Source organism: Panthera pardus, unplaced genomic scaffold, assembly GCF_024362965.1.
Source record: "Panthera pardus isolate Hobbes unplaced genomic scaffold, ASM2436296v1 HiC_scaffold_6, whole genome shotgun sequence".
NCBI lineage: Eukaryota > Metazoa > Chordata > Mammalia > Carnivora > Felidae > Panthera > Panthera pardus.
Genome location: NW_026526991.1, coordinates 92,265,368 through 92,280,787, shown reverse-complemented (window position 1 = coordinate 92,280,787; position 15,420 = coordinate 92,265,368). Strand labels below are relative to the sequence as shown.

Genomic DNA, 15,420 nt, shown 5'->3' with positions numbered 1-15,420 from the left:
AGGGTAAGATGGATGTGACTGGTGAAAGAAAGGGCAAATTGTACTCCAAGACCCATCAGACAGAATACGCTAAAATGATTACAACAGTTGGATTCTTTACCTTCACAACTCAAGTGCTTCTTAAATGATGGGGCTCAGAAAAGTGCTGTTTCAGGAGCTCCAGCATCTTACCCGCCAGCCTAGTGCAAAATAAAGGTGCCTGCTACATGGCTGGGGAGAAGGGAATACGTACACACAGACACACTTCTTCATCCCAGGTCACTCATTTCCTGGCATATGGTTTGGCCTAGCAAGTAATTGATAGATGTCATAAGGGCCCAGTGGGGGCCTTGCTTCAGTGCTCTGAATTGTTTTTGCCACTTCCTTCATCTCATCGTTTGTGGTTTAAATAAAACAACAGAACAGGGATCCCTGATCTTTAGTTTCAGGAACTAATTTTTTTGTGCATGATGTGTATGCAGTATTATATTTCTTCTTTCAAATCACTGACAAAATATTTTATTTTATCCAACTTTCATCCACTTTTATACAGTGTGACCTGCTTGTAAATGTAAATACCTGTGGAACTTTCTTACAAGTAAAATAGTCCAAATTTTACAAACTTACCTTTGATTCTAAGTCAATCAGGCTCACAGCTCTGTCATCCACTTGAAGAATCATATCTTGAGTCCACACTTTGCCCTTGGCATCAAGCAATTTCAGCTTCCTTATTCCATCATCCACAGTTATCATTGCATCTTTCCGATCCAGAACAAAGGTAGTCAAGTGCTTATGATTGACAAAAAGGAAAAATATATATAACACTCACAGTCTCTTAGTACACGTTTTCCAAAAGAAAGCAATGGTAACCTCATTGAAGTTGGTGAGTAGAGTGGTGAGGAACCAACACAAAGCACCTACAACTTCATGGCTATCTTACTGAGATAATGAAGTCAAGCCAGGTTTTGTTGAATAGAGGCAACAGTGCCTTGAGTCATAAAATACCTAAATCTGCTTAATACTGAGCCATGTCAAGCTACATAAACATAACATAAATTCTAAACAGCTTAAATAACATTCTCTTAAAACCAATCCCTCCCATTTTATTTCATTTTGGTTACTTAAGTGCTGAATACCAGCAGGGAAGCTACACTGCAGGTGGAAAACTACAGACATTGATAAATGAGAGAAGTAGTTGACTACTACTATAACAACTGTCAAAGCCTTGATTGAACTGAAACAAAATTTTAACGTTTATTTATTTTTGAGAGAGAGAGAGAGAGAGAGAGAAGAAGAAGAAGAAGAAGAAGAAGAAGAAGAAGAAGAAGAAGAAGGCGGAGGCAGAGGAGGAGGAGAAAGGGAGGGAGGGAGGGAGGGAGGGAGAGAGAGGGAGAGAGAGAGAGAGAGAGAGAGAGAGAGAGAGAGGGAGGGAGGGAGGGGCAGAGACAGAGGGAGAGAGAATCCCAAGCAGGCTCCAGGCTGTCAGCACAGAGCCTGATACAGGGCTAGATCCCACGAACTGTGAAATCATGACCTGAGCCGAGATTGAGAGTAGAAGACTTAACCAACTGAGCCACTCACACATGCCCTTAAATAAAACTTTAAATCTAATTAAGCATGCTTGCTATGGGTAGAAAACTGAAAATAAGAGCAATTTAAAATTTACTCCCTACTTAAATATTTTCTATTACAAACAAAAGTCATTAAATAGATTCCACTCAAGACCAAATATAGCTTAACAGATAACAACACAGGAAACTAATAAGAAACCACTGTTTAAATAGGACTACTAACGACTTTAGGTAAAATTAAAAATAAAACCAAACCACTCTGTGAAACCAACAAAGGCATAAGTTCAAGATTCTATAATATAAAATAGAAGCCTTTGTCCTGTTTTTAACCAAAATAAGGCTGGCAATAATAAATGAGTAGTTATTTTAATTCACTCTCTATGAAAATAGACCCCAGACTAACAAGATACTTTGATATTTTACATCTAAATTTTGCAAAACTCTAAAAGAAAAAAGGTGAACACAATTCATAGTACATCATAGGAATACAATAAAACATAATTCTGATTTTACTACCAAATTTTTATGTCCCTCAAGTTTCATTCTACATTTTAGCAAACGTCAAAATATCTTACCTCAACACGGTATTGGGATGTGTCGGACACGCTGCTGACACTGTCCCGGGCATAACTCTTCCTTTGCTCTGAGAGAGAAGTTGAAAAAGCCATTATGTACCCACTAAGAGGCTAAAGCTTGTGTACCAGGGCCTTGTGGCCATCTCTAAAACCAGTCTAGCTCACGTATAAGTATAGCAGCTGACAAGTCACTGTTGTGTGGTGTATCTGAAAACACTCATTATTCACATTAAATGAATAAGCCACCAGAAAGCTTATTTAAAAAGAGTTATTTAATTAAGGGCTTTATTAATCAGATACTTACTGTTTGGCAAAAAAAGATGAAAACTGGCTTATAACTCTCAGTTTTTAATGTGTTGAGAACACAACAGAATTGCAAATACTGTCACAGATACTGTATTCTGTGAGTTAGACTATATTATCAAAATAATGGCCACGACAAGGAACATCTCCTTTCACAACATCCAAACTATGGAGAGTGTCAGAGGAGATTCAAAACATGACGCAATCATACCGAGTGCCATTAAACTTTAACAGTCTCCACACAGCTACAGAACAAACAAACATGATGCTCAAAACTGTAGATATCAGCTGTTAGAAAATACAAGAAAGTCAGGTGGAAAGTCACCACACCACACTATTTAAAAAGCAAAAATAAACCTTTATTTTCTTTTGTATAATGCTGCAAAACCAAAATACAATATAAAATATTTTGTACATGTTACTTTCTAATCAAGGAACTTGCTTATTTGTAAATTCAGAGTTGCCCTATTTTTCCTAAAGCAGAATGCTATGATGAAAAAGAACCCTAACTAGGAACCAGGAGATTATTGACTCTAGCTTTGGCTCCATCACTAAGCAGGACACTAAATTTGAGCAAGGTGCTTAGCTCTGGACCTCAGCACTCTTATTGTAAAATAAAAGGGTTAAATAAGATCAAACCTCAAAACTCCTACAGTACTAATATCCACACACACGCACGCACGCACATGCACACACACACACGCACACACCTTAACTTTCCTGATATCTAATTGTTTTTCAAATATAAATATGTTTCTTTCAGTTGATATGAAACCTCTAGACCTTCCTACAACTTCAGAGGTTGAAAAGTTCTGCTGAACATGAACTCAAACCAAGTACAAAATATAAAGCACATATACAGATCAAGAATGTTAACAGAATTTTTTAAAACTTTGATAAATTCTTATTTCATAATATAAATGAAAGTAATTATCTTTTCATTTATATTTATCTGAAACTGAGATGAAAAATACCTATGTCCTTTATATTACATCAGTCTGATATTATTCTGGTATACTCTATTTTTGTTTTTGCAGCATTAAAGTTACTTAATAGAAACAGACACACTACAAAATTCAGTATCTGCTACCTTTCTTTTTTTGTTTGGATGATGACCTGAAGAAGTATGATCCATCCGTTCCTACCAAAACAATGTGATCAAAAAGAAAGATCTGGTTTCACCTTAAATTTTCTACTCCAGTATACAAAACATAAGCTTCACGTACATGACTGTAGTCTACTTATCAAGAAAACAACCATGATTCTTCTGATTCTTAGCTGAGAATTAATCAAGGTGAGATATTAACAAATAGATAACTGTTCTCAGGAGAACCACTGAAATACAATATGTAACTGAGGAACATTTCTGACAAAAGCACTTTTAGAAATAATTACTATTTCTTTTTTTTTAACTAAAAAATGTTTTTTAATGTTTATTTATTTTTGAGAGACACAGAGACAGTGTGAGTGGGGAGCAGCAGAGAGAAAGGGAGACAGAATCTGAAGCAGGCTCCAGGCTCTGAGCTGGAGGGTCAGTTCCAGGCTCCAGCACAGAGCTCGATGTGGGGCTCGAACCCACAAACCGTGAGATCATGACCTGAGCCAAAGTTGGACGCTTAACCAACTGCGCCACCCAGGTGCCCCAGAAATAATTACTATTTCTAAATAGTGTTGTATGTTAAGTGATGAATCATGGGAATCTACCCCCAAAACCAAGAGCACACTGTATATACTGTATGTTAGCCAACTTGATAATAAATTATATTTAAGAAAGAAAGAAAGAAAGAAAGAAAGAAAGAAAGAAAGAAAGAAAGAAAGAAAGAATCACTATTTCAGAATCACTAGTTTATCATTTTCTAGCACAACTGTCTATGGCAGACTCAGAACATGAAGGTGGTTCTGTTTCCTGTGGTCTGACCTAGACAGCAAAAGAAATGGCAATGGTTGCCATGGTATCCAGTTGTGATATGGCAACCCCAGGACATTCAAATGCTTCACTGAGTCTTTCAGATAAGTGAAGCCCAATGGCGTGTTTTGTAATTCAAGTTTCTCATTATGAAGTAGTAAGAATTTGTTCTCCCTAATTTTCTAATATAGTTTTTTAATCCCATAGAAGCTTATTTTATAAGTACAATAAAAAAACACGGACTATTCAATATTTGTAAAAACAAAAACAAAAAACATGACATTAACTTGATCACTCTGATTGCCTGGAAGATAGATGTTATTTCGAATATTCCACATGAAAAATCCATTTTAGAAATTCTTAAACTGCTTTCTCTCCAATGCTACACAATAAATAAGATGTATGTGTTATAAGAAATTACCTTTTAAAGACCCTAAAAATATATAAATGCCACGAAACGGATTTATAAACAAACTAGTAGTTCCAATGATTTAAGTCGATGAATAAATAAAGGTTAATATTAACATTTTAATAGGAAATTCTGAAAGAAGGTTCCTAAGAGGCAATTATGGTACATTTCTTTCTTTATGAGAATCATATGTACTCTCAAATACAGTTGTAAATAGTAATCATGCTCCTAAGCTGAAAAGCTCACCAAAAGCCTTAAAAAAGTATGAGAAGTCTAAATAAAGTCTCAATGATACTCCAGATAAAGCCTCTAATGATGTTCCCCACTTTAACAGTGGTTTTCATCCCTGGCTGCACACTAGAATGAACTTTGAAAAATAATGCCTGGGTTCTACTTGCTAGAGATTCTAACGTAGCTGGTCTAGGGTGCAATTTGGGCACTGGGATTTATAAATGGCAATTCTAATGGACAGCCAAGATTGTTCCAAAATCTGTACAAAGGCCAACTCATCTACTACATGTTACCTCTTTAGGTTGAAAACTTTTCTTTCCTAATTAAGAGTGTAAAGCACAGCCAAATAGTACATTAAATAATAACTGAATAAATCTGGCAGCAGAGTTTTGGGTTTCTCATATTATAGGCTGCTCAACTCCCAATATAAAAGCCTTGGTTTCTGTCTCCTTAACTTTCTCAATCTGAATCAATTAAAGCTAGGAATAAACTACTTGATTGGAGTACCAATGGTTGTGGTTTTACTGCTTTTCTCACTTGCTTTTACACCGCAGAACAGAACATACAAACCCACAGAAACAGAATTAGGTGAATTCAGTGACCAATGATAAAAATTCTTTACAGGCTTTTTTTTAGCATTATTGAGTTGATATGCTTTTACAGATTTTTTTAGCATTATCAAGCTATTATGTGATAATCAACTTGCAGATCAGGAACATTAAATTCAGGTTTCATAAGACATTGAGTGATTAGGATATATTAATATAAGTTCATCAAGGGGCGCCTGGGTGGCTCAGTCGGTTGGGCGACCGACTTCGGCTCAGGTCATGATCTCGCGGTCCGTGAGTTCGAGCCCCGCCTCGGGCTCTGTGCTGACAGCTCAGAGCCTGGAGCCTGTTTCAGATTCTGTGTCTCCCTCTCTCTCTGACCCTCCCCGGTTCATGCTCTGTCTCTCTCTGTCTCAAAAATAAATAAACGTTAAAAAAAATTTTTTTTTAAATAAATAAATAATACAGGTTCATCAATAGTAACAAACGCACCACTCTGGTGGGGGCTGTTGACAGTGGAGGGCTATGCATATGCGGGATGATAGATAGGAAATCTCTGTATCTTCCACTCAATTTTGCTATGAGCCTAAAACTACAAGTCTCAATTAAAAAAAAAAAAAAAAAACAGGTAGGTTTCATTTAACTCTTCAATTAGTACAATGGCAACTATAACAACATGCAGGTCTGAATATTTAAATGCAATTCCCTTTTGTCTGTATTGCTGTTTATATACACAGCAAAATTTATAAGAGCTAATATCCAGAAAATTTTATTTTCTTTTTCCAAAAATAAAGCATATCTTAGTAAGGATTTTGCAATTAAAAAGAAAAAAAATGTAACATAAAAGCAGCTGCTGAGTGGGGCGCCTGGGTGGCTCAGTCGGGTAAGCATCCGACTTCGGGTCAGGTCATGATCTCACGGTTTGTGGGTTCGAGCCCCACGTTGCGCTCTGTGCTGACAGCCTGGAGCCTGCTTCAGATTCTGCGTCTCCCTCTCTCTCTGTCCCTTCCCCTACTCGCGCTCTGTCCATCTCTCTCAAAAATAAATAAACATTTAAAAAAAAGTAACTAAAAACAAAAAAAGGTCATTTTCATAAAACTGCATTATTTAAGAATGAATTTTCCTGGTTTGTCCCATGAGGAGAAAAGAAGTTTAAAATTTTCAGATAAGGTGAAGCACCAGCACGCTCTACGGAACTGAATTTTGACTCTTAATTGCCCAACTTCCTGATAATATATAATCCTGAGCCATGTGCTTCATAAGAATTAAAAGAAAATCGTTCTTAAAAAAGAATATTTAAATGTTTTCTCCAAGTAAAATACACGCTGTAAGTGATGCATGTGGAGAAAAGAGAAATGGGCTTTAATTCGTGAATGCCACCTGAATGTGTAAGAGATTGCTTGGGCTTCAACTGTGACAGTTACACAAAGAGACTAACTCCTAGAAAGGGACAGGAAGAGAAGAAAGGTAGGTACAAAAAGTAAAACATGTGGGGTATATATCTATTAAGACAAGTGCTATATTCAGAAATCTTGCTATGAGAAAGAGAAGGCAAGTGCTATGCAAAGATACAGAAAAGTTTACAGTAAAGTCAATTATACAGAAGCCATATGCTTTACAGACTACTTACATTCAATTCTTACCAGTACCTCCTGGAGAAGAAAAAAGAAAAATAGGAAAAACACAAATATATTTTCCTCCTTGCTATCTTTGCAAAAAAGTTCACACTGAAGGCTAGAATGAGACTTAAGAGGGTGCCCGTCTACCATACTTATCCAGTACTACTTGGACTGCAACAATACAAATCTTAAAATTACTATACATGTTGGTAATGACAACAAAATATTGCTAACTGATGATTCTGTGAAACTTGAGTTTTTCTGGATAGAGGATGACTTTAAATACCTGATTATTATAAATGGCTATATTACAAATTCAGCAATATCTAACTTAAAGAGAAGTTACTTTTCTAGGAAGTTCAGCTATTCAGAACACAGCAGAGCCCACACTTAAAGAAGTCCTCTGAAGGGCGGAGAGATGTCACAACGTCGACACATCGAAACTTGCACATTTTAATATGTAGACTTTAACAAGACTCTCAACTCCCCACTCAGAATCTACTTACTCTACTAAAGATATTCTATCTAGCTGATCAGCCCATACATATCAGAAGCAATGTTAGAAGAAGGCACGTTAACAACAGGGAAAAGTGACGGGTATGGGACACAGACGCACAGAAAAAGCAGCCACAGATATTCAAAAGGGAAACGATTTTGAATGATTTGGCGTAAAGATAAAGAATAGAGCTTCTGAACACACGACAGTACACAAGCTAGTGTGCACTGATGACCCTCTGAATCATAGACAAGAGATTACAGGCACCACACCCTGATAGAAGGGAATGTTTAATATATTTTATAAGTACGTCCCTTAAAAATGATATTAAATTTTAGTGCTTAAAGACTTTGACAAGCAGGCTAACTACAAACTGTACATATCTACAAAATTTTCAATTCCCTGATAACACTAGCCAAATGAAATGTTACCGTCATGCGGTATGTGGAGGAGAATGAAATTAATATTTATTTTCTGTTTATTTACGTTGTCAGGGACTTTAGTGATGCAGAGCTTCTCACATACTGGCTCTGAAATTTCTTATATCACAATGAAGAAATAGCAAAACAGGGATATTACACTGGAGTATATTTTTACTACTTTCCTTGAATAAAATTACACATATCCAAAAGAATCAAAATTTATCATCATAATTCTATAATTGACAATATACTTACAGGATTTATAAAAAATATTTCTGGTAATATCTGGAATATAAGCTTAAAAAATATGATGAAGATTACCACTTGATCCTGTCCAAGTTTCACTGTAATTATATACTGTATGTATGACATCAAAACATCAAATTTGAGGGCCTTGATTAATCTGAGCACCCAGGACACAGGACAAAAAATAACTCTCCTACATTCCCCCTCAATGCCATGACAGACTCGTTACTTCTGTTTCCTCATATAAACTTATTACCACAATATTATTATCATTTCTATTTTATAGATGAAGAAACGGGGGCCAACAGGTAAAATCATCTGCTCAAACTGGCAGTGCTTTGGTAGAAATGCCATGATTCAGCCCCAAAGTGCTTGGCCTCCAAAACCCATGATGCCTCTCTTGAGACAGAAGTTCCTGAGTTACTGAATCAGTCTAGGAGGCACATTATGGTGTCAGATCTGAAAAGTGTTCTCATGAGAAAGACAAGCTGCATGAAACTCTAGATGCAGTATCTAACCTGTGGCCGGTGTATGAAAAACAATGGTCGTTACTGTAAGACTCATGTTCCAGTGCACTAAATAGTATCGTCATATCCCAAAGAAGTTCGTGTACCATCCACAAAAGAAATGAACTCTTGATTTACTCAACTGGTTTAATCATTGTGCAAAGAAAAATTGTTAAGAAAATGCATACATTGTGACAAACTACATTACAAACCTCTCCTTTACCACCTCCCATTAAAAAAAAAAAAGTTGAAACTGGGAGGCTAACCATTCTATATTAACTAACTACAGCTGGAACTCCAACTTATTTACTGAAAAAGATTGTTCAAAATCTGAACATATTTCTTCCCTGTCATTCATTCCATTCATTCCATGGGCATTGGACTGAGAGCCCCTTTTGGGAGGGAGGAGTGAGGATTAGATACCAGGAGGAATAAAACATCATCTGTAATTTCAAGAAACTTAAAACCTGCTTACTTCTAAGCCAAACACATTTGCTAAGTCTTCTTTCTTCTTTGACTCTTGGATTTCCTCCATTCTTTCCCTCTCTTTATGTCCTCTGTTTTACCTATACACTGTTCATTTTTGTCACACTACTCAAAGTTGTCACATATTCTCACAATCAAGATTTTTAAAGTTATGTGACTTTGACAATCACCTCACCTTAGAAAGGAGCCTCAGCTTTCTCTATACGTAAAACACAGAAATTCTTGATTCACAGAAATTCACTGATTAAACCTGAAGATTTTCAATCCCCAGATCTACACTTTTATGAAGGTGCTCCTAATACAAAATAAACATTAAAATTTGAGGTGAATTCCACTTTTTTATCCCTTATCCCTTCCTTAGCTGAGAACAGACTTTTGGATCTACAGTATTTGTGAGATGATCAATAATACTCTTTTTCCTTAACAAAAGTCTCAAGGCTATTGTTTAGACGTCTGACTTAACCTGTTTCCATCCATACTCATCATATCCATCCTCAATACTGCTATGAGAGTGACCCAAGACAACAGAACTATTTTTCCTCTGACTAAAAAAGTTCAGTGACTAGTCATTCCCCATAAACAATGCTCAACTTCCTTAGTATGATTGTTCCTACTGTGGCCCATGTTTATTTTTCTAATCTTATTTCCCAATGTAACACCTTGCACCCTCCAGCTAAGACCAAACTGTTCGCAGTTCATACATTCATTACATTCATTCTGCCAGTATTTTACTGAGCGTAAATTATACATCAGCCCCTGTGCTATGCTTAGGGAATCCCAAAGTAAACAAGGCAGATATGGCCCAATTTCACAGAACTTACAGTCGAGTTTATAAAGGACTCCTACTGCTGTTTATGTTACTCTCCAGCCTCCCAAACGCCTGGAGCATACTACTTACATTTCAGACTTTAGCTCAAGGCTCAAGTCTTCTATGAAATCTCTTCTGACTACCGCCCCTACCCATGTAGAAGTGACCACCCCCACTGCACCTCACATGCTGCCATCCAAGCTTATTTAGCTCTTTATTATAATGATGCATTTACTAACCTAACCTCACCAAAATAATGCATAATGAATATGTGTCCTATTCATCTTTGGAATGACTGAATGTTCATGGAAACAGACACATGAAGACCTTGGCCTGGCTCACAGAAGTACCTAGACTACCTACCTAGAAATAAAAGACTGAAGGAATTCATTATTTTATTTTTGCAAAAACCAAAAAGGCATAAAAACCCTTCTTTTTCAGTTCTTTCAAGTCATTGTCTAGACTGCAAGTCCCTTAAAGTCAAGAACCATATATTACTAGCTCTGTTCTGAGCACATATTAATTATAAAATACATATTTGTTGAATATATTCTCTGGATCTACTATTCACAACTACTAGGACATAATACTGTTCTTATTCTTTATTGTACAATAATAAAAGCCCAGACAGACCCTGTGAAAACAATGCATTCCTAAACACATGTAGTATATGTCAGGAGTCTTCAATTTCTTCTTAGTAATGACTTCTATTTTATACCTAAGTTAAAAAATATATTATTTACATATGAGACAATCTAGAGAGGACAAGGGAAGTTAAAGAAGAATCAGGGAGAAAGCCTGCTGGTTTTGTAGTGCAGAGAGAAATAATGTAAGGACTGTTCCTCATACTATAGTGCTACCCAAAAGTTCAAGAGCTATAAGGAAGAAGTCCTCTGTCAACTGTCAGCCTACAATCAAATGGATCAGTCATGAAGATCAACAATCATATCACAAATAATTGGCCAGGAAATCCACCTAAGGCACTGATGCCATATAAAAGACTCCTTAGAAAACACTATAATACATTTTGCCTGTGGCTTTAAATTATATGACAGTAAGCAGAAGTCACAGCTTTAGTAGCTTTTATAAAAACTCTTTTTTAAACAATCCGTATCTCTCACTACTTCACTCCAATTAATATAAACGAGGCATGGATTCAAATTATAACTTCGAAAACCTCGTTTGTGAAATGTGGTTGGAAATAGAATTATACCTCATCAAATAAACAAACATACCATACAGGGCCTTTGCACTTGTTCTTGAACCGTGTTCTCTGTCCATTTGGGAAAAGGTGGGTGATGATCCGTAGCCACTGTAATAAAAAATGGTCATGGTGCAGGGTTAAAGTCCAAAGTAAGCAAGCAATAAAAATTCAAAACGACAAATAAAAATTCCAAGGTACCATAATCACCATGAGTTTTTTAAAAACATACAGAGTTAATGATACCTAGGCGTCAAAATGAGCCAGATCCTGCTCTGGTCAAGAAACAGAACATGAACGACACTACCCTGATGTAGACTGAGGTAGATGTAAATCATAGCCACGTCTTAAACTTGAAGGCAAAACCTTAGCCAAGAAGATTCAATAAGGTTGAAACTATCTTAGAAGAGTTTAAGAGTGCCATACTAAATCGAGTTGTGAGCAGTGATCCAGTTATAAAAAGTACTAAATGACTCAATTTATAATGGAACAGACATTATTTTCATAAAAATTTAAAATGCAAAATAACACATTATCATTAAATTTGACCAGCTTTGCCCTATTTCTAGCCTCCTGTTACTAATATGTTAGGTGAAGTAAACATATTATTTGAATTTTTAAAATTCATTCAGTAAACATTTATTAAACCCTAAAATCTAGAAGAATAATAAGGATAATGGCAGGGAACAGGGTTCAGCTAATAGAACAAGTAAAACAGTTACAACAGAATGTAACATCTGGATAACACTAATAGATTTCATCAGGATGTCCAAAAACACTTTACCGCCAAGTTGGCATTTCAGCAGAATACAAAAGTTTGGAAAGAAGCTCTACAGATGGGTGGAGAATTAAGTGAGGAAAAGGCATGCGGAATTGGCTCAAAGATGAGCCTGGTGTCCAAGGGAAAAAAAAAAAAAATCGTATCTAGTGGGGTATGCATAGAAGAGAGGAGTGGCTTCAGACATACAGAAGGCAGATAGAGGGCTTAAGAAATAAGAATTAAGTTTTTATTCTCTAGATGGAGTATGTATATTAATACAGGGAAGTGACATGATCAAAAACGTTTTCAAAGAAAATAATCCCAGAACTAATGGCAAGGTAACCACGTAGAGGGTGCTGCAAAAATTACGGTAGGCAAAAGGGCCTTAAGTAGGGCTAGAATAGAAAGAACAGAAGAAAGGGACAGAAATAAGAGTTCCCTAATAGAAGAAAATGTTATAAATTCACGATTAAATGGATATTTGTTGTAAGAAGAAGGAGGAAAATTGAGAATGTGGTCAGACTTTCTGGCTTGCATAACTGATGGACAAGGTAAACATGGCACCTGACAATACTCGCCTGGTGCCTCTTACTGGCCAATTATAAAGAGATTTGCAATAATCTTTACAGAGAAAAGATGAAGTATAACTCTTTACAAAGTACGTAACCTGTGAATTCTGAAAAATGACTATATACCACAATGGCCAGTAGAAAATAACAACAACATGAACCATGATATATAAGGGGATGGCAACTTAAGCCAGGGTTGTGATTTCAAATTATACCTGAAGCCACAGGGATAGTTCTGTTTGCTTGTCTGGTCTTTTTATTTGGTTTACATAGTGATAAGTATTCTGACTGATTGGACTAAGAGACCTTTAATTCTCCTCAAATGCCAATACTTTATAAGTCAAAATAGTAGAATGCTCCAGAGAAACTGAAAGCTCTGAAGCAAAGAACATGTTTAACTATGGAAAACAATAATACATAAAATACCTAAAACAAAATGTCTTCTATTTGATCACTGTCATTGAGGTTGATGTTACTTTACCATTTTTCTTACTAGACACAGTAAACTTTTAATACTATCATACCTTAGTATTAGAAAGAGATTAAATATTAATGAGGAATAAACTACATAAATAAGTGGAGCTAGCTAGTCCTTTCATTAGAAACATAAAACAAAGCCACCAAATCAAATCCAAAAAGAACCCCAACAAATTAAATATAAATCTTCCAGCCTACTTCATTTGAGATGGATACATTCCAAAGCCACTGGGATGATTAGAAATATGACCATTCATTGTGGTTTTCACTCCTCTGTTCTGAAAAAAGAAAGGTACATAGATTAAAGGTAATAAAAAGGTCAAGACATTTCAGTTTCAAGTTATTCATTCAACAAATACATGTCACTGCCAGGATGATGGCAGAAATATGAAGATAAAGATCTCCACCCTCAAAGAGCTTGCGCACCAGAAGTACAGAGGGACACAGAAAAAAAGATTCAACTGGCATGTAACATTATGTACTAGAATTATAAGCAAATTTAGGTGAGTAAAAGAAAAAATCTAAAATATAGTTCCAAACCCTCTACATATATAGGCTTAATTGTACATTCTGCTCAAACTCATAATCAAAGGTCAGTTTTATGATGTTTTAGATGTTACTTTGTGTATTGTTTCATTAGGAAAGTAATACAGGTTCATTACATTAAAAAACTTGAGAAATACAGGGAAGTACAAAATACAGAAAGGCACAAAGGGGAAAAATACCACCCAGAGCCCTACCATTTAAAGATAACCATTTAACAGTCTGTCAATTTCCTCCAGACTTTTTCCTGCATCTACTTTTCTTCTTTCTCCCTTCCTTCTATTCTCCCTTCCTTCAAAGCACATTTGACATCTTATACATACACACTTGGATACACCTTTTTTTTTTCCAAGAAGGTATCCACTTACATATTCCTTCCACTTCTCACGAGAAAGCCATTTTTAAAGTCAACACCAAATGATATTTAACTTCAGAAAACATTTTTAATATGTTTCACAAATTGAACAAATTCCCTCAACAAGATGAATAAGTAAAACTTCCTTACTGCTAAATCCAACGGCCTTTTCTTTCTTTGTGCTTCCAGACAATACTGCTACACCTGATTTATTTCTATTCTCTCCTGAATACTTGGTCCTTCCTAGGTTCTGTGACACTAAACAATTTTGGGTCTTATCTTATTTTTCTGACTTTTGTAGACATTGTATCACCGTGTCTTCTCAATAACTGAGAGGTAGGTAGGGCACGTCCCAGCTTTATTATAAGACAAAGGCAACAGGAGCGGAAGAATTAATAACTACTGAGTGACTATTATGTGGCAGGCAATAAAGCTGATACTGCCAAGGTGAACAAAACGGTCCCAACTCTAGGCCAACACGCTAGTGGGAAAAACAGTCACTTAGTGAATAAATATGAAACTACAGAATGTTCCCATTACAAAGGAAAAGTTTAGGGTGATATGGAGGTGCATATTAAAAGAGAATGTAATTCAGATTAGGAAGCCATCGAATGCCCAAAAAAGAAATTGTATTCAAGATCAGTAACTTCAAATTAATTCTTTCTCATTCTTCAGATCTCAGTTCAATCACAATGCCCTCAGGGAAGCTTTAACTGACCTCCCTTCTAGACACAAAAGCCCACTATCAGACATTCTCAGACTATAATCAATTTTTCAAAGTATGTATCACAGTTATAGTTTTTCATTTGTTTAACTAAATGACTGATTCTTCACTAGACTATAAGCTGCATAAGGGCAGAGACTTTTGTTTAATGATTGCTGTTTCTCAAGCAGCAGGAACAATACTAGGCATAGAATAAGTGTTAATTAAATATTTATTCAAGGAAAGAAAAAAAAAAGAAAGTCCACGTCCCACTTTTGAAAGGCTGCATTGCATTCTTAAGGATATAAAATTAATTCATATGGGGGCGCCTGGGTGGCTCAGTCGGGTAAGCATCCGACTTCAGCTCAGGTCACGATCTCGCGGTCCGTGAGTTCAAGCCCTGCGTCAGGCTCTGGGCTGATGGCTCAGAGCCTGGAGCCTGCTTCTGATTCTGTGTCTCCCTCTCTCTCTGCCCCTCCCCAGTTCATGCTCTGTCTCTCTGTCCCAAAAATAAATAAACGTTAAAAAAAAATTTTTTTTTTAAAAATTAATTCATATGAAACACAAATAAGTCCCAATGTATAAGGCTCCATTTTAAATTTAAAATCCTATTTTAAATGAAAAAGCCAGGTCGACTACCATAATTTTGGGAAGGGCTGAGACTTGACCCAGTTCCTGAAGAATAACTAAGAATTTATAGAGGTCCT

The 15,420-nt window shown here is 36.1% G+C and overlaps 1 protein-coding gene across 5 annotated transcripts in view; it reads right to left on the bottom strand.

The window, feature by feature from the left end:
* Positions 1–15,420, bottom strand: part of EPS8 (epidermal growth factor receptor pathway substrate 8) — a 187,741-nt gene that overhangs the window by 57,298 nt on the left and 115,023 nt on the right. For all 5 annotated transcript variants that reach the window (XM_019452083.2, XM_019452084.2, XM_053895742.1 and 2 more), the window contains 4 exons: positions 13,311–13,390; positions 11,341–11,417; positions 2,126–2,193; positions 607–768 (listed from right to left, as the gene is read on the bottom strand). In XM_019452083.2, the coding sequence (XP_019307628.2) occupies positions 607–768; positions 2,126–2,193; positions 11,341–11,417; positions 13,311–13,369 (366 nt within the window). In that variant the 5' untranslated portion in view covers positions 13,370–13,390. The remainder of the gene's footprint in view (positions 1–606; positions 769–2,125; positions 2,194–11,340; positions 11,418–13,310; positions 13,391–15,420) is intronic.